This window comes from Netta rufina, assembly GCF_964035555.1.
Source record: "Netta rufina genome assembly, chromosome: 2".
NCBI lineage: Eukaryota > Metazoa > Chordata > Aves > Anseriformes > Anatidae > Netta > Netta rufina.
In genome coordinates this window covers 120,259,543-120,280,324 of record NC_140124.1, presented here as the reverse complement: position 1 = coordinate 120,280,324, position 20,782 = coordinate 120,259,543, and the positions used below count along the sequence as shown (strand labels likewise).

General features: G+C 38.6%; 1 protein-coding gene across 1 annotated transcript in view; it reads left to right on the top strand.

The window, feature by feature from the left end:
- Window positions 1–740: 740 nt before the first annotated feature.
- TOX (thymocyte selection associated high mobility group box) overlaps window positions 741–20,782 on the top strand; it is a gene marked incomplete at its 5' end in the record, with an annotated part of 219,790 nt that continues 199,748 nt past the window's right edge. The window contains one exon of the mRNA XM_084283136.1: window positions 741–842. Within this exon, the coding sequence (XP_084139262.1) occupies window positions 741–842 (102 nt within the window). The remainder of the gene's footprint in view (window positions 843–20,782) is intronic.

Genomic DNA, 20,782 nt, shown 5'->3' with positions numbered 1-20,782 from the left:
GCCGTGCCGAGCGGAGCCGTGCCGAGGCGAAGGGAGAGAGCCGGGCGGCGCGGGGCGGCCATTCCACCCCCACGGGGCTGCGCTGGGGGGGCCCGGCCGCCGCCTCCCCCCGGCCCCCCGGTTCCTCACGGCGGAGAGGGCAAGCGAAACACACCGCCGGCAAACGAAACAAATAAATAAATAACAACAATAAAAATAAAAAATATATATATAAAAAAAAAAAAGAGAGAAAGAAAAAAAAAAAAGAAAGAAAGAACGGGAAAAGAACAGAGGGAGCGAGCGAGCGAGCAGGAGGGAGGGAGGGAGAAGCGAACCAACTCCGAGACTCCCATAAAGAGCGGCACACACGGAGCTAGCGCCCCGGTGCCGATGCGTGGGGGAAACAATAAGTACTCGAAGTTACCTGCCCTGCCGTAGAAGAAGGAGGGTTTGTTGATTCTCTTGCAGACATCTGCAGACCGGTGCTTTTTTGGAAGAGATTCTTTTTTTTTTTTTTTCTTTACAAACCACAAACGGATGTGAGGCAGGGAAGGTGTTTCTTTGACTACTGAAGTCAGGCACCTTTTTTTTTTTTTTTTTTTTAATTCTTCTCGGTCTTGTTGTGTGTCCCCCCTCCCCTCACACACACAGACATACACGCACCCGCACCCCCCCCCTCTTTTTTTTTTTTTTTTTTTTTTTTTGCACCAACATTAACCACCAAAAGAAAAGGAAAGGAGTTTGCTTGATGTTTTAGTGAAATGGACGTAAGATTTTATTCACCACCTCCTCAGCCTGCAGCCGCTCCTGATACGCCTTGTTTGGGACCTTCCCCCTGCCTGGACCCCTACTATTGCAACAAGGTGACTCGCGTTTTGTGTCGTCCGAGGTGTTTTTGTTGTTTTTTTTTTTCCTTTTCTTTTTTTTTTTTTTTTTTTTTTTTTTTAAATCTGTGCTGTCGATTGTGCCGTTGTCGCGATGCATCAGCCGCGCACCAAGTTTCGAGCGAAGCAGGGGGCAGCGGCACTTGCCGGGCTGGGGGCTTTGAGGGGCGCAGCTGCCGCCGCGGGGCCCCCCGCCGCCCTGCGGGCACCCCCAAGTCAAAGCCCGCAGGAGGCTGGGGGCGGGCGGCTGGAGCGGGGGGCGGAGGGGGTGGGAGGCGTGGGGGGGGAGGGGGGGGGGACACATTTTCCAACAACACTGTCCCTTTCTGAGAAACAACGTGGACGAGGAGGTTGAGGATTGGGGTTTGAAGCGCTGCTGTTAGTATGGGAAGGGGTCGCGGCCGCCACAGAGCGGGGGGCAAACTCTCTGCCCTGTGGTGCTTGGCGGTGCCGGGAGCACGCTGGGGTGCGCGTGTATGTGTGTGTGTGTGTCCGTGACACGCGGGCGTGTGTGTACAGCATCTATACGTGCACAGCGCCCTGGCTGCGCGCTAAAACACGGTGACAAGTCGGCTCAGCGCACTTTGTCCCCGGCCAGTTTCTCCGTAACTTGCTGAAAATCCCTGCAGATTTAATGAGTGACGAGAGCCAAGTTTGGGGGTCTCAGCGCTGGGGACAGGGCACCGCGGGGGTCAGTGGGCCGGGTGCTGCCAGCCCGGAGCACTTTGCCTTACTTTTCCTCCCGAGGAGCTGGAGCATTGTTCCTGCCTCCGGGGCCTGAGCCAGCTGGGGCTTTATCCACGAGCCGCACTTTGCTGGTACGGCACGGGCTGCGCACACGGCTGAACCATCAGAAGGGCGAGCTGCCCGCAGCCCTCCTCCAGCACACCCCTTAGGGGCAGGGGGCTGAGGGCACTCACTTTTCCCTCGGGACGGGGCTAAAGGCTGTGCCTGTCTAACCCGCTGCTCCGGGACCAGGACCGGGACCGGGGCTGGTGAGAGGGTGCTGGGGGCGAGGCGCCCCCGGTGCCGGGCAGCCCCTTTCGGCTCTCGCCCATTGTGAGGACGGGCTCACGTGTGGGAGAGATGTTCCGAGCCGCCCCTCGCCCCGCCGGCAGCTGCCGAGCTCCGGAGATAAGCAGCCAAACAGGAGGTAGCCGTGTTGGAGCGCAGGGGTTTGCGGCGCCCGGGTGAAACCCTCTCAGTTTTCAGGAGAGATTTCCCACATGGTCTCGTCTACCAATCACAACAGAAAGGACCAAATTCATCCTGGCCGCATTTCACATGTACTCAATGGAGTGATAGAATTCAGGGATAAATCTGGCCCTTTGTGGTGGATGCCTAAGGATATTTCGGGAGGGATCCCAGAGGTATGATCGTTAGCAGTGCTTTCAGTAAGTGTGCTTCGCAGCGCCTGCCTAACCTGCCCTATGGGTCGGAAGTTTGCGCAGGGAGTGAACTTTGTGCAGCAGGAAGAGTCCAGATGCATATAAGCGTGCATGCGGGTATTATTATTTTTTTTTTCGCAAGTGCTCAGGGTAGTCGTCAGGCTACTCCTACCTTTGATCTGTGACTTGCCATTATTTTCTCTGTTGTCTGTTTTCGTACATTGCAACCACAAAGTGCTGCCGAGTAAGAAGCTCGGGCTAGAATTAATGACTTAAGTAGCAAAGTGTCTGAAGACCCATTTGGCAATGAAAGTGGACAAACGTTATTAAACCTATCAGTGATTTAAAGCTTCAAAAAGAAGGTAATGACTTGAATACACATTTCACTCATCATTCTTGAGATAGTGGGCCAGATTTAATTTAAAAGTTAAATGCTTTGGAAAATCAGGAATTACTTTAATATATTAAATCATTTTCCAATTAAGTTCCTTAAATCATTTTTGGTGGGTTGCACTGCAAATCGAATAAATTAATTTAGAAAGTCGTTTTCAGAATTTCTTCAGTGGCTGGTTAAAGCTTCTTTTAAGTCATGCCATGTATGAGGGAGCAAACTGTTCTTTTTAAATGCAAATGAGACACTCATTCTGGAGACAAGTTGCAACTCTTCTATTTCACTTTGCCTGAACTGATAATGTGCTTAAAAGTGCACAGTCATAAGACATGTGTTTTATGCTTGGAAGACTTACCAGGAATGTTTCGTGTAAGGTACTGAGGATAGGATGAATGTCTTTTTCAGATGTCTTCGCCACTGACCATTGATTATATTAAATGGACAGAGGAGGTTTGCTAGGCCCCTTGGAGGCGTACATTTACTGAACATTTCATTTTTCACCCCCTTCACTCTCTCCCTTCACCCAGCATGATTAACATTGCTGTGAAAACTTATCTGACTTGTTCTAAACATGTAGTCATGTTACAGTATTACTCTGTCACTCATCTTCCTGCTGTGTGTATTTAGGGAGGCTGGGGGTAGGCCTGCAGGATTTTCTCTCCAGTTAAGTTTGGGTGACTCTTTGCAGCTGATCTCTGCTGGTGAAGGGGATGTTTGCAGCAGTAGGATGGGTCGGTGTTTGGGACTGGAGTGGTGGTCTTGTTTAGCTGTTTACCTTTGGCTAAATTTTGCAAAACTCATCCAGGACTGGTTGTTGCTTCCTTTGAAGTTACTAAAAACTTGATTTGGGCACTTACCGCTGGACTCGGCCCTTGTTTGCCCACCTAGATGTTGTTTTTTTCTCTGACAAACACAGCAGACTTTGATTTCTTACATTTTAAGTCTGCTTGAGCTGCTGATTCTTGAGAAAGTATTTCACAAATACTTAGACTTTTAAGTTTCCTAATTATTTTGTTAATGGCAGTTATTTTTTCCTGATCAAATGATTGTTTGTACGGTGTGAGTGAGTACCCAGGCAAATGTACTGGTGGTATTGACAGTGTGTTTTTTTCTGTAGTCAAAGGAAAATGCAGTAACGTAGATTCAAACAGTCACATCTTATCTTACAGTTTTCAGTTGGCAGGCTTTGTTTCAGAAGACTGCTTAGATCTTTACTTTATAAACCTAAAATAACACTCTAAGCATCTTAGTCTAATATTTCTCTATCTGCTGTGAAAGCTCATTATACTGTGCATATATTGTTCTGCAGGCTTTTCCTTGTTTCTCTCGCAGTACCCATGGAGAGAGAAAAGTGAAAGAACAATGCAAACAATGTTGGTTATGACAACTGTGTGAGGTATCTCTTATACAAACAGACGGAATGGACGGTATGCTGCAGTATATAGGTCAGACTTTGAAATAACATAGTGGAGCTCTTATGCTGGACAGACAGATTTAGAGTTGGGGTTGTACTGTTCGCCTCTTGAAACTTGAAGCATAATTGCATTTCAGACATTTGCAGGCTAATAAGAGTAGTCTGTTCAGTTGAAGTTTATTTTAGGAAACCTTGCGTTTCTTAATTGAGTTGCATGTTACAAAAGAAATAACTTTGATAATCAGAATGCATTAATGCAATAGTAGAGTACAGCTAGAGATTTCAGGGTAGTTGAAAAAGTCTGATGGTAAGTTTAAATGTTTATGTAGAGGGCAATAAATAACATTCTCATAGCTTCAATCAGTACTGTAAGGAGGACTGGTATATTTTCATACTTGCAGCTTTACAGTGTTTTCAGATATCTGCTCACATAAAGTGCAGTTACATAATTATAGTTTGACACAGTTAATGACAGGGATGCTGACCCCTGCCAACAGGAGGGAGAAAATAATGGTCTTTACTGCTCCCAATGGTTAGCCTTGCAGAATTATGCACTGTATTCTTGGGTGATTTGCTACCTGGTTCAAAAATAAAGGAGCCTACAACTCATCTTTCTTGTATTCTCTGGTAGTTGTCAGTGCAGTGGAAAAATACAGCCAGACAGCAGAGGTAGAATGATAGACTATCATTGTTTTTAAAAAGAGGAACACAGAGGAAAAAAGAGAGAGGAAAGCAACATTTTTTTTCAAGTGAAAAAAACAGTGACATTGAATAAAAATGGATAAGTAGATATGATGCAGTACTTTGTAAGCAGTGAAAGTCCTGCTAGCAATCAGAACTCCACAGACCAAATGTGCATATATTTATATACTGCATTTAGAATAACTTACTGGGTAAGCTTAAATCCACCATAGAGGCTGCTCTTTGTAAAATGTTCCCTGGCTGTTTACAAAGTGTACATTATTTCCAGTGGCTTGCTACTGTCCACTCCGTATCTGAGATTCAGAAACAGAATTCTGGAGAGCTAGCGCTCTGAAGGACAGCTCTGAAGCTGAGATGTTGTGTTAGTATTTTGACAGATTATGATCATCTAAGAGACCATCACTTGTGTATTCTGGGCATTTCTTTTTTCCTTGCATTCCTATTTTGTCCCCTACTGCATTAGAATCATACCTGAAATTTGTTAGTGCTTAAGTTAGTTCTTAAAAGATCAAGCAGTTACATCAAGGTTTGACTGTGGATTTGTTAGTGTTTTAGTGAGTTTCAAGAAATACCGCATAGGAAGAAGTGAAATGGACTTTCATGTGTTGCTAGACCTTAGAAAGTAGTGTCGGAGTTACAAGCAAGCCTCAGGTGTGCTTCTTCAAATTTCAGAGTTTCAGAAAAGAAGTGGTACAAATTTAGTGGAACATAGAACATGATTTATGTATGTGCTTTTGAGAAATATTTCTCAAAGATGTTTTATAAACCAAAGCACTCAGTCATTCTATTTATTTATTTATTTATTTATTTTTCCCTGCCAAATATCAGTACCTTGAGAGAAACTATGTTTTATTCTCTTATTGGAGAGATGTTTTTCACCTCTAGTGTACTACCCTCAACCAGCCTAACATGAGGTCTACTGGAAAAAAAAAAAGTGAAAACTGTAAACTCTCAAGAATGCTGAATTTCATAAACAGTTAATTGCATGCAGTACCCGTGGTGTTTGCATGAAACCAAAGAGCAGCTGGAGTTGTGTTCATAGTAAGGATGTAAGGAGTTGATACTGGGGAGGAGTAGGCAGTCTCAGCTCCTGTTGAATTGAATGTCTGTTGGGGACAATTACACTTTACAAGGAAAAACTGAGCACCCTTGCCCTCAGATTCCCATTTTTGCAGGACTTTCTCACCTTGTTCACACTGCACAGAGGCACCAGGAAATGGACTATGTTTAAAACACGATTTTATGCTAAGCAGAGAAACATCCTAATCATGGTAGGATTTAGATCAAAATTCTTGAATATTTAAATCCTGTATTGATGGCAGATATAACAAAGCTTAGACAGTGGAAGCAAAAAGCTTCCTCTAACTGGTCTCAGCATAGCTGAGTGAGTGACCTGAAAGCTTTGCTTCTCATGGTGAGAGGCTAGTCCCTGATCAGTTCAGACCTTGGCTTCTGGAACCGACAGCAGTGGCAATTAGTGGCAGCTTTGTTTATTTTTTTGAGGTGGACACATGCTCTGTGGAGCTCATGTCTCCCTGCACGGGCTGCAAACGCTAATTTTAAATATAGGCTAACCAAATTAAAGTATTGTGTTGTTTTGTTACACAACTAGGTTCAGATTTTCTGCCCAAGGAGTAATTTCTCATTAAAGGTGCTGAGTTACAAACTGCTCCAAAACATGGTTTGTAACAGGAGCGCTAAATGACTGTTAATTATGGCAGGGTTTCCAAAATACTTTAAGACATGAAATTCACATTAATCTGAATGAGATTTTCTTGGTCATAACATTTCTGCCTACAGCATTTGGTTGGAAAATAGCAACACTTCATTATTCTATGGTTAGGCATGGATTACACAGTGTTAGCAGCAGCATCAAACATTGCACTTCCACAGCAGCATGTGCACAGAAGAAAATCTCACCTCTGCTTCCACTGGAATGTCTTACCTGCATTTTATGTTAATCAGTTTCAATCACTTTTAGGTTAATAACTCAGGGCATTGAATACAATGTTTAGGTCTTGACTTGGATCTTTAAAGTTAAAACTGTTTTTCAGCAGAGATCTTGGTGCAACTGACATTTGTAATGTCTGTGGTTTTCTTTTGCTTCTTCTGTTTGCAGTAAGTAGTTTATTTTTAGCATTTGAATTTCACATGGCTCTACTAATATTTATATCTTATCTTTCGATTGCACATATGCTAACACTGTTTCTGAACTGTTCATTTAGTATTTATTTCTAGGCGGCTATTAGATTTGCTATAGAGTCTTGTAGTATGGATTCCTCCCAAGAACCACACTGCTTTCTAAGTTGCAAAACATCCTTGAATTACATGAGGATCTGACAAATCCAGGTTAGAGGAAATGTCAGAATGTTTTAGCATTCATGTTCTTGACTGTTAAACCTCTCTCTACCAATCAAAAGTGGCACGAGTGCCTTTTTCAAAGGTACTGCTGGCTAAGCATGGAAATTGAGCTGCTCTGGTAGTACTTTTGTCTCCAGCTATTGTTGTTGATGATTATAAAGTCTTATAGGATAGATAGAAGCTACTGTAACTGATAAATATTTTTTAATATTAAGAAAACCTACAGTGAACTTCAGTTACTTATTTGATATGCAAAAAGAAATCAGAATTCTGAAACCAGCAAGTGGTGGCCTGTAGTTAAGGAAATGTAAGGTCAGTAAGGGAAGTATGATGTCTGCAACGTGAAGCAAAAGATTTATTCAGACAGTTCCTGTCAGAAGAGTAAAAAGACTATGTATACATATAAATTCCTATTGTCTCAATGCTAGTTAGTGTTTGTAGGTATACATGCCCATTTAAGCATCATTGTATATTTTGCTTGCCTTGAAAAAAGTGAACTTACTCTAGGAATCCATAATTTCTACCCTGCTTTACAAGTAGCTGGCTTCAAAGTCATACTTTAGTTGCAGCTGCCAAAAGTGTTTGTGTTCATGAATAAGAGAAAACATTTGTTCCTTAAACAATCATTGTGTTTGCATCAACCTGAAATAACAATAAACAGTAAAAGGAGATATAGTAGTGGAAAGAGAAGAACCTTAAAAAAGTATAATTTATCTTTTGGCAGGCACAGTTGTGAACATTAGTCATAGAAACCTGCAGATAGTAGAGGCTTAATATCAAAGCTAATGATTTATTTTATGTTAATGACTTTCTGCTAGGGCATAAAAGACTGCTCATAATGGACTCTCAGTGCTGCATTCAGTTGTGAAGGCTAATGGAATAATCTTTACCAAAATTAAGCTTTTTTAAGTAAATAATGGTGGTATTTTTTCAAGTCAACTCTTCGAAATGTATTGGCAAACTGTTTTTTTAAGATCTGCTTATAGCCGTTATCAAAAAATATAAGGCAAGTCTTTTTCTTCATTAGCAGTTTCCTTAATTATGTTGGAAATATGTTTACTTTTGTTATAGTTCTGAACAACAATACTGATGATGTGGAAGTCATTCAGTTCCGTGGTTTATCACAGTACAATCAGTTTTCTTGAGACACGTTGTTTTTGCAGATCGAACAAAGGAAAATAACTTTTTTTTTTTTTTTTTTTTTTTAGTGGCCTAACCAGTAATACTCTAAAAGGTAGTAAAACTCTTAGTTTTGCATTGAGAAGTTTTTAAAATCATGTTTACAATTAGTGATAACCAACATTATATTTCAATAAGAGATAATTTGCCTACTAAAGTTCACATAATGTGCTAATCATGTCTAGTGGTTAATAAAGGCCTCCTATCTCACTCCCCTGATGGCTATAAAAGGCTATTATGTTCATGGCAGCAGTTCAGGTACAGCTGCTGTGTGTTAATAATGCATCATTGTCCCACTAATAAACACAGCAAAGGTCAGGAACCCCAAGCACCTAAAACACCTATTCTCTTTCCAAAATATTTATTAACACCTTAATAGAGTATCTATTCATTTTGGTTAGGATTATATCAGTTAATGACCCTCATGGATTCCTATGTGTTCAGGTTTTGCAACCTGTATTCTGCTGTGGGCTGTTGTACAAATAACATCTCTTAAACATCTCTTTTTCATTGCAGCTATCTGTTGTTGCTTTAATTTAAGATTAGGATTCCACAGTCACTTTATAATTAACTTACTTTGTTACTTAGTTTGGCAATTTTCTGTTTTTTGCTTAGCTCATTTAAGAATGCAGAGGCTGAATTTTCTTTTCATTAATGAACACACTTTATAGGAATTGTAATTACGCACTAAAAATCTATGTGGTTGTGCAACACACACATTCACACATACACGCACTCAGAGAGATACATGTATACATGTGTATTTATATATGCACTACTTCCTCTAGGTTTCATGCATAATTTTATATTAGTGACTTATGTTTTCCTTTTTAGCATAGATTGCGGTATTCATAAAGGTTTTTTAAAATGCATTTTCTACAGACAAAGAACATATTCACATGGGATTTCCATTTTGCCAGGGAAACATGCAAATCAATAGGCCAGCACTTATCTGCATTAAAATTAGGTATACTGTAATTTATGGGCACAGTGATATTGTATTTGTCTTGCATAGCCTCAGATATTCTTTAAGGTAGCCTGGCTATGTGTCCTTAGAGAAAAGCAAAAGTGTTAATTGAACAAAATCTCATTTTCTCATCTTGTAGTATTGTCTTTTGTTTTCTGTTACTCATTTTGAAAACCTTACTTTTTTTTTTTTTTTTTTGTGCTGTGAGATTTACAAACAAATGTTCAGAGGGCAGAAAAATACCACTACACTTCCATCAAGAGAAATGAAAAAGCTTAACTAGCTGAAGGGTTTCTATTTGGTGCAGCGCATAGCTTCAATGACACATTTGTCATGCTTTAAATATATAATACATACAATAAAATATGTACAGGCGTATTTGTGATATATGTAGTGTCTGGCTCCATTGCTATTGTTTGTAGTCTCTGCGGTTGTCATACGTTGTTCTTTGCACATCATACCCTTACAGCAGAATTTGACACAATTTCTAGCTTTCAGTCCTGCACCATTTTCATTGCACAATATACATGAGTTTGACAGGGTGTGTTGAGGACAACTCTGGCAAGCAATTGATATTTTGAAGTGGCAAGCGTTTCAGCAGCTGCCTGCTTGTGAAAAAGGAATGATAAGATATACTGTATTGTTAGTTTCAGGCAAAGCATTAAGGTTTAAGCTCTGTAAAAATGTACACATTATTCGTCAGTGGTGAAGCAAGCCTTTTATGTTTTTTAGAGCTTAGCTCTCTGGCTGATGTGAACTAGAATGACATTGGTTTAATGGTCAGTAAATGAATAGGAGTACTTTGAATTTGAACTGCTGCCAATTTTGCACCAACAAAGAGGCTGACAAAAGAAAGATTTTATGTGAAAGCAAAGCACAAGCAATGTTTGGGGAGGTGGGGAGAGGGGTAAGAGGAACCCAACAGAAATATTCTTCAACTCAGCCTTGTAATGATACTAGAATTGTTAAAACACATCCATTTTGCATGGCTCATCAGCTACAAACCTAAGCTGTTTCATCTAATGTTCTTTAAAACCTGTTGTATACACATAGTCTTTTAGAATATATTCATATGGAATTTACAGTGTGTTTTTCTAAATACCACACTGTGCCCTGAAGGCCTGTTGGCAGAACATCAGAGTTGTCCACTGCTGGAGTTCCCAAGTCTCTCTCTATCTGGTAGTGGGAAATTGTAGTTTAATCAGTTATGGCACTTTCAGTGTGTAACATTCATTAGTAAGGCAATTTGTCATGACTGTTAATAGTCAGGATGCATCTGCTCTTACTTCAGTTACAGAGTATGATAAGCAAGAGGGCAAATATTTCAATATCTAGTAATATTAAAATGTTTGAAAAATTGTTGTTCAAGGTTAGTACTCAAAGCACAAATAGAAAATTAATAACAATTAATTAATTAATATTTATTTTTACTGTTTTTACCATTATACATGTGATTTTAAAGTATATTAAAGCTTTTATGAGCTGTGCATTATCAAACTGGATATTAAAAAAGTTAATATTAGCCTCTTCAGTGTTTATCAAAGTTGTTTGCTTGTTTGTTTGTTTTTCTTTTTGTATATGCTTTTCTCTGTTGTCAAAAATTCCAAGTTAGGATATTTTCAGAGTTACAGGTACTTGCAATTGATCCATATAATTTTCCAGTGTGTCAGTAATAAGTTGTTCACAGTGTCACTTCTGTTAGTAGCAGGCATTGTGTGGTGTTAGTTTTGTGGCTGGCCAGTTTAGGATGTTATAAAAGATATTCTGTGGTGCCTACCTAATAGACAAAATGCGATTGCAAAAATGTTCTCTTCTCTGTAAACTGGCTTGTAATCTTTGTTCATTGTCCTAAAAATGAAAGGTTAAATTGTTTGCTAGAACCAAGAAAGGTTAGAGGTTTTTTTTTTTTTTCACATGTATCTGATAACCCTCATGTATTACATAATATGATAGTTTCACACACAATGGCTTTGTGACACATTTTAATTTTTAATGAAAAGCCCCCCAAATTTTAACATAATAATTTCTTAGAAACTGAACCCAATCTTGGTAAAATCCGTTCTTGCTAGTAACAAAAGCTGTTACTGTTTAAGTTCCTGTTCAGCAGTTAGTTGGTACGCTTCACTGGATGTTGTCAAAAAGGCTTTTCTCTTGATTGACAACCCTGTAGGAATGTGAATGGAGATTTTAATTGCATATCATGTGTGCATATCAGAGTGAGTGGATTCACTGACTCTGCTTAGTTCCATATCTCTACAGGTCAGCCATGTCAAAATACATTTTATTTTTTTTTTTCAGTAAGCAATTGATATATTTTCCAAAGACAGAGAAAAAGTCAGGAATGGACTGTAAAACAAAATATTCCTGTGAAGTTAAAGGGAGGAAGGTCTGTAATAAGTTTTCAGAATGTTTTAACACAATTAAGAGGTATTTTGATATAAAGTCGGCCAAAGATTGCCAGAATGTATTTTTCTTCTGGCATTTGCTAGCAGAAAGTTTATCTTTTTACTTTTTTTTTCTCTCTCTCTATGAGTACTTTGAACAAAATCAGTAAAAAAAAAAAAAAAAAGAAAAAGAAAAGAAAACAAGTGGAAAAATTTACTGAGGCAGACTGCCCTTGAGTCTTGCACCTTTATAAAAAGCCTGGGGAATTTGGGGGGGATGTTTCTCGCATGTGTGGGAGATAGCAGGCTTTCTCATCCATTCTTGATTCAATCCACACTCTTTGTTTGGGCAAAACTGTTACTTTAGTGGGAGACTTACTTACCTAGGCTGGCAGAGACCTGAGTTGTGAGTCTAATAATAAAACAGAGTTTCGATATTATCTACAATGCAAGTTTAAATATTTTTTTTCTAATTCTTAAGAACAGTAAATGATACATTACTGAAAAATTACACTGATAAATACACTTCAACATTTTCCACAGCAAAGAAGATTGCAGTTGAAAATGACAAACTCAAAGATGCATTATTACAAATAGTTATTATATTTTGATGTCTTGAATTAGATACCAGGTTTCATTTTACAACGGAAACCACAACACAGGCTGTATTTTTTTTTTTTAACATTGTAAAGCATCAGCAACTGAAAGCATAGCTACAGTGCAGAACTTTTAGCTGAGCTAGTGTTTTGTGCCTGTACAGAGACATTGAAATCTAAAGGGGGATGATGCATTTTTCCAGGAGGACCCCTGGGACGGGATTGTTACTTAATCACAGTGTTTTTTTCCTGGTTTGTTAGTGCTCCTGGATGAAAAGCAAATTGACTGCCTTTTGCCTTTTTACCGTTTGTGTTGAGCCAAACCTGACTTTCAGCTTATATTTGTGTAAAGGGTGGGAATGGTAGATGTCAACCACTTGTTGGGTCTTAAGGCTACAACACCAAGGCACGTCACTTTGTCTGACATCTTGCTGTTTAACTTCTTTGGAGCCCCTTAACTTCTGTGTTTGCCTAACATGTATCTTTCCCAATTTTGTTTTGAATGTCAGTAAACCTTTAGGAATGTTTTAAAAAAATGAATTCTTTAGAAGAAAATCAACAGGACTTTATTTCTAATGAAGCAAAATCCTTCTGATCTGATTTGCGACATCAGTGGCTGGTTAGGTCTATTGAGAGCTGACACTTCCAGGAATTTCAGCACTTAAAAGCAGAAAATAGAGAAATGGCAAAGATAGCAATCTGAAAGTAAGACTCTGTACAGTATGCATTCAACTTCCAGTCCTATGAGCAAGTGCATCAATGAGGAGACGTAGGTTTTTGACATCCAAAGATCTTTGAGTTTAGATGGCTCACACCTGTGCAAGTTTCAAACCCTGGAACTTTCAGTTCTAATAAAGGTTTTTTCTAGAGAGAATTTCTAAATTTCTTCCTGGTTTACGGAGACTTCCATCACAGTCATCAGGGCCGCAAGGCTCCCAAACCCAGAAATAATTACATTGGAAGTGACAAGAAGAAATGAAGAATGTTTAAATATTTTTTTCATTGTTGAGGAAAGAAAATATTCATTTTGTGCAGCATGGTAAAGGTAGGTTCAGCAAGTGACTGAGGTTTTGATTAAAATGAGAGCAGACCCTGAAGCTGTAATTTTGGATTAACACCAGGGCCATTTTTGTAAATCACTATAGTAGTTCTTATAATAATGTTGAGGAGATTACCACACTGCTGTCATGAGAACCTGATTTGTTCAGGACTTTGTTAGGTTATGAAGTCAAACACTTAAAGGCTGAAAATGCCAGGTTAAAGATGTCTTGATTTTGCATTTTTGTATATCATCATTTGCAGGAATTGATGGTTTGTAGCAGTGGATGTAGAATAGGTGATCCTGCCATTGCAACTCTATTATAAATGCAGTTACAAATGGCGTGCAAGTTAGGCTTTCAGGCATCCTTAAATCTGTCATTTTCCAAATTTTGGCCTCTTGACTCTGTAACCCAAGTAATATTCTTTCAAAAATAACTTTTCTGTATGTTGGATCCTTTGCTATTGTGTCTGGAGTGTTTGAGTCTCTTCAACATGGCTGCACAGACTTCCCTGCTACGGAGTTAACTCTATTAGCAGCAGGGAGAGTTTTTCCATGGTAAATGATGGGAGGATCAAGTCTTGCTGTGGCTAGGAAAATCTTGAGCTCTCTCTTATGAGTCCTCTCCTCTTGTGGATACCTTGACACAAGCTGTCATGAGGTGTGCTTTTGCTTTAAAGATTTGGGGTCCAACAAGAGAATATTTGTGTTTGGTTGTTATTTTATCACAGTACCCACATTTTTCTGTGGAGTCCAGGTGTATGTTAGTAATTTCAACAGCCTACCTTTGAACAAAAGCTCAAATAAAATGCATTTTTCCATCTCAATGTCTCTTCTGCTGAATTTCAAAGATGGTGCAACAAATAATGGAGCTGGTGTAGTTTTCAAGGTTAAAAATATCATTTGAACTCCAAATACAGGTATTGTGACCAGAATTACAGTAATATGTACTACATTTAAACCTGCAATTGTGAAGTAAGAGAAACCCTAGTGTGTGTACCTTTACTGTATGAAGATACTATGCTTATACAAATGCGTAAAGTAGCATCTGTTAAATGTATGTTCATATTAAACTCTCTAGTTTGTATAAATCAGTTTAGGCCTAGTAAAACCAGAGGATAAAGTATATAAAAGCTTGTAAGGTTGTCTTAAAATATTTGTCTCTGGAGCTTCAAGGGAGTTTTCTGTGTATATAATAATGAAAGCTCAGAGAAAAAAATATTTTTGAAATGGAAGAATATATTATAAGCCATTGCCCTTTTAAGAATGCTTTGAGTCCAAAGAAATTTCTCAGACAGAATATTACAGTGGAAATACTAAAGCAGCATTCTCTAACTTGGCTTTGGTTTTGCTCATTCTTTTCAGAAACTCAGCATGTGAATGATCATATTTATTCCAGAATAAAATATATAAAGCTTTTAATTTAGGAGTTTTTAACTGGAGGAGAAGATTGCAGACTTTTTAGGTATGAGGTAATTACAAAAGAGACAACCAGAAATGTTGAAGCAAAAGGCACACTGATGTACCAAACCTGGAATTTGATTCTCTACCATTCACTCATCAAAATCTTCCCTTTTTCTTACTTATGAGTTTGTAATAGAACGTCCTAGTTTCAGTTAGGACAGAGTTAATTTTCTTCCTAGTAGCTGGTAGGGTGCTATGTTTTGGCTTAGGATGAGAACAGTGCCGATAACACACTGATGTTTTAATTGTTGCAGAGCAGTGCTTACACCAAGCCAAGGACGTTTCAGCTTCTCACTCTGTCCTGCCACCGGGCAGGCTGGAAGTGCAGCAAGAGCTGGGAGGGGACAGAGCCAGGACATCTGACCCAAACTGGCCAAAGGGGTATTCCATACCATCTGGCATCATGCTGAACAATATATAGGGGTGGCTAGCCAGGGTGGGCCAGCCAGACTGCTCGGGGTTAGGCTGGGCATTGGTGAGCGGGTGGTGAGCAATTGCATTGTGCATCACTTGTTTCCTACACATTATTAGTAGTAGTAGTAGTATCATTATTATTATTGTTATTATTATTTTTCTGTCTTAATAAACTGTCTTTACCTCAACTCACAGGCTTCGCTTTCCCGTTTCTCTCCCCCATCCCAGAAGGGAAGTTGGGAGGGTGAGCAAACAGCTGTGTGGTGTTTAGCTGCTGGACGGGTTAAACCACAACATAGAACCATTCAAAGTTGAAAGTATAATGCATTTTTCCGTATTTATTAGGAGTTTAAATAGAAAGCTATCATAATAATCAGGACCTGTTTAATGGTGAAACCTGGGGTGAGGTAACATGGCTTTCCATCCCACTCTAATAGCTCAAAGGGGAAGCTGACCAGCTGGCTAGGTGAGAGGGACACTGCTGGAGGGTCCTGAAGTTCACTGTAGTGTCAGTGGAGAAAGGGGGACGCCCCAGACAGACAGATTTATGACCTCAGTTCTTCAGAGTGATTCAGAAGTCTGTGGTTCAAAAGGCCTAGACTGACAGCATGGCTGTCTAAGGGAAGCAGCCAAATTCAGATTTACATAGCAGCACAACTATTAAAATAAGGACCGATCAACTGAAGTAGTACTGGGTGATTTGAAAAGTTCCAGGAATATGCATTTACAGGAGCTTTTATGGAGCATTATATTGCTCTTTTGGTGGACTTGCTGACTCCAGGCAACGTTTGCTGCCTCACAGAACCAGTCCAGAGCTGCAGAGGCTACTCTAAGGTTTAAAGAGAGAAGCATATTTTCTCTTTAGTCCATGAAATGTCATGTTAATTATTCCTTCATCTGCTACTTCATCTGCTCCTTCATCTCTTATGTTCAATAGAAGTTTTGACATCCTACAGCTGAGGTTGCCTCTTCAGCAGATGATTTGCCATCTCCTGCCAGGGAGTGTCTTTTAAGAAGATAGAGTCCAAAAATGTCAGGAAATCATTTTGTGACAGTTCTCCAGCAACAGGGAGGGGCTCTTCAACACAAGCTTAATTGTGAAGGAGGTCTACATAAACACTAGGAGTTGCTATGCCATCTCATGTCCCATTGACCTCACCTCTGATAAGACCACTCATTTCCACATACCAATTTGCTGTCTCTTAACTTGGATGAGCACCTACTTCTTCCTCAACAGCAGGTCTTATTTCAGTCCTTATCTGGTGGTTCAATACTTAATGCCTGTAGCTTTAAAAAAAAAAAAAAAAAAAAGACATTTTGATTTGGATTTGAGTGTAGTAGAGTACAAGGAGTGGACTGCTCATTTATGTGAGTTCTTTTCCCTTTAGGACCACTCCACAATACTCTGCAAAGAGAATTTTACTATTTAGTTTTTGTTGTTTGTTGTTTGTTTGTTTGTTTGTTTTTTCTCCCTTTTCTCTGCCTTTACAAATCATAGGGTTGATTGCACAGCTGAGAAACTGGCAAATGAATTCTGCTACACAGAAACAGTTAAATAAAGTACCTTAAGAATATTAACCACACCAGTGCTGGAGTGATGAAAGGACCTGTTTATACCCACAAAAGTGGGGAAGAGAAAGGTCAGAATTAGAGCTGGAATTCCATACTTTGAAATTTCTAGTTATGGCAGCATATTTTGTATATAGGATTATTACTCTTTGGCAAGCCCTGCTGTGTCTAAACACTTTTGGGTGGGCTAAGGATGAAGTTTCAGTTAAACTCGGAATTTTCCTGCTTTTGTGGTTTTAAACTTCACATTACAATAACATTTCATGAGCATCAATTTTTATGGTACAGTTCATTTGTAGAAAATGCTATTTTTACACAGTCCTAGTGCTAAAAGAAGTTTGCTGCATTTGATTTTAAAAGGTGAACTTCATTATGTTTTGATTTTTTTTTTTTCTCCTGAAAAAGAAATGTATCTTTCAGGACACAGAACTGTGACAAGCTGTTTATGAAATAATTCAACGAATCTTTTATTTTCTTTTTGTCTCATTAACCTAAAAAGGAATGCAGCCATGAGTAAAACTTCACCTTCTCAGTGCTTTGGTGTATGGGCTGAAATACACTCCTGAATATCTTATTACATTCTACATACACCACTTGTACAGGACTGCCAATGTCTGTCACCGACCCTTCCTTAATGCAGTCTCTTGTTCTTAGTATCTTGTGTTTAGATTCAGTGTAGTGCAAGGAGAAACTGCTGTCTTTTTAATGTTGAATTTTAATATGTTTCAGCATATATAATGATTTCATTACAGCACTGAACAGAATTAGACTTTATTTTTACCACCATATATGAAAAAGAAACCGTTATTTCCTTCCTTGAAAAAGTGTGCGTATGGTACATTGCATACTCCATTCTGTATGTATCTGTCTCTAAATTAGTTTGTATCACCTCTGTTATAAAACTCTTTTTCTTCCACCACTCTTCTGAAATTGCCTTTCATACTCAGTGTAACCTACGAATTGGCCCTGGGAGTGAGTCATTCCAAGGTTGTTGTTCTTCCCTTACAACTACATTTAATATAAAATGCTGTGCTGTATGTTATGTCCATCTTGTTCAGATGGAACAGTGTCTGCTGAGATGGAAAAGCAGAATGCAATATCAGAATACATTTAAATGTAATAATGTCTCTAGAATCTGTCTTTTTGTGGTACAGAAATAACAGCTCTCCTGCCCTTATCACTGCTTTGGCTTTTAGAGCCTTATGGTACCAGAGTATTTCAATCACAGTCTGGGCCATGTAGTCCTTTCCTTAGGAAAAAAAAAATGCCTTTGATGTCCAGGGGAGTTTTCCTTTCTTCAAGGACTGCAGTTAGGCCTCATGTCAGGTACATAACCCTATCTTTGACACCCCTTTTCATGACATAAAGATTTATGTAAGTTTTATCGTTCTAAATATTCTGCACATTTTCTGTGTTAATGAAATGATACACCTGGGGTTAATTTTCTGGACTGTTGCATTTTATATATATTGGCCCTAAAGAAACCATACTAAGAACATTAAATTTATTTTCTATTGAGTGTTGTTTTTCCTATAAGCACATGTGAATTCCAAGGTCCATCAAATGCAAAGATTTTGAAGTATCAAACCAGCATCAGCTATCACAGTTACAACCTCACATTTTAGCTGTCCCTCCCACAATTGCAAAAGTGTGGCTAAGTTTCATTTGAGTTGCACCTTCCTCAAAAAATAATGTTAGTTTTATTTTTCCCTGTGTAGTGGATCAATCCAAAAGGTATTTTGTTAGAAAGAGGGGTGCACGCAGGCTGTGAAACTGGGGTAAAAGATAAATGGACAAACCCACTGATAACCTGCCTCACTGCAGTGCTCCTTACAAGATTCCCTGCAGGTCTTCTACCCAGTAAGTAGGATAAATTGTGCTAGCAGCTGGAAGAGGACTTCAATGGCTGAGGAAAACTGTCATGCCAGGAAACTTGTTTTTGTTGTAAAACAATCACGTCTTTCCATCCACATATTCACATTCTGGGCTTTCAGAAACACCTGGCTTCCCTACCCACACAGCACGTCTTTGTGTAAAGATACTCAACTTTGAAAGTGGTCCTACAGTGTTGTTTCATAGCTCTTCAGAGCAAGTTTTCCTCTAGATCAGTTTAGATCTGGTTTACTGTGTGACTGTATAAGGGTGATGAAGCAAAGAGAGGGAAGACTTCACCTTTTGGGTACAAATTTAGAATGAGCTTTAAGCCAGTTCTGCAACGGTGCTGTGAAATTACATGGGGATTTTGCAATACAGTGAATAGATTTCCAGTTGATGTAGGCGCTAATCTCTCTTTGTGCACAACCCCATATATACATCTACCTTGGGCATATTTGGGAAACAGCCTATAGGTGCACTGTTACTGCGTGTAATTCAATAATGAAACATGTCCTAAAACTCACCAGTGGATGCAATTCTAGTGGCAAACAGAGCTTTTTCTACTTAAAAAGATATTGAATGTGATCGGGCATTGGCAGTCCCAGCTGAGTGAAGTATATAACAACCATTCTAGTTTGCAGTAGTTTAAATCTGTCTTTAAAAGTGTTTCAGGAATCATTTTGAAGTAGAAGTCTGAGAATATGAGATATACAGAAGGAAATGTTTCTGTCTGTCATGAAAAATCTGTATCTAGCTAGAGGCTGCAGTGATTGTGAAGAAGAATGATAGTATCTAAGCTATGCAGTATGCATTTTTGACTGTCAGAATTTGCATGTATTTAATGCATTGAACTGTTTTAAAAACACAGTTCTTAGGATACTTGTCAAAATATTTTCTATAATGGATGAATTTAAATCTAATTAACATATTCATGTTTTAAATTTATGGGCTTTTTTGTCTAAAGAAGTGAATAATTTATATTCATATTTAAATATCTCATTTATGCTATATTCAGATATAGTATATATCTCAGATTTAAGTTGAATTTGGATGTTCAGTCATAATACATCCTACTCATCAACTTTACATATTCTGTTAAAGGAGCGAATAAATATGTTTTATACCTACAATCTATTTTTTGATTTTTTTTTTAATTGTGGAATGATAAAATGAAGATAAAACTATATCCTATGTTTTGTGTAAAATTTTTTGTGTGTAATTTGTATAAATAAGTGTTCGAGAGCTAATAGCTAGATGTTAGGTAAGACATCTATATAAGCTCTCTGCTGAGTTCTGAGTAATCTTTTGTTAGTTTCCCCAATAATTCAGTCTAGTCAAGTACAGGGATGTAAGTGATATCATGTAATAGCTTTTTGGAATCAATAAATATGCCATGGTTTTGAATTACTAGCAGTGTAGATGTGGCTGATAAGCTCAATTGTTGGAAAACTGATCCCATAAAAGTGAAAAGTGAGATCTTAAAAAAAAAAAAAAAAAAAAAAGGCAAATTATTTTATGATACAAAAATAAATAAAGTGTGTCCAAGTTCTATTTGGCAAAAATTTGGTCAAATAATTAGTGATATGATAAAAAGAAATATGCAAGTTTAGCAATGATGTCTTTTGCGGTCCAGGTTATTAACTGTGGATAAAATGAAATTTAGGGTTAAAGAGATGGGATATCAAAACATCCTCAGAAAACTGCCTTGCTATCAGTATTTAAATTAGAAACTTGTGATTGTAACAGAGAGACATATTGTTGCTTTCTAAGGTTATAAATTACAAGTAAAGCTTTGGGTTAGCAAACCTCAGTGAAAACTGGCACAGCCAGTTTAGAAATAGAGATAGGCGATAGAGATATTTCCTCTAAATATCCTTGTCTTTGTTCATCTTGTTTAACAGTATGTCTTAGTCTGTGACTGCCAAACTTCCAAAAGTTATTGTAGCATCTTATTAAAAAGATGATAAAGCTTATGCATTGTATGCTAAGCTAGTGTATAGCCACTGATATAATTTGTGTTGAAGGCGTGGTTGGAAAGGTAGGAAAGAGTTTTCTGATGTTGAACAGCAACAAAAATCTCTGTGTGGCACTGGTCTTTCCTGACTTAGGTTCCTCCTCTAAATGTTAGCTGTTTCATTCTTCCCTGAATATGGGTTGAACTGTAGTGTCTTTACCC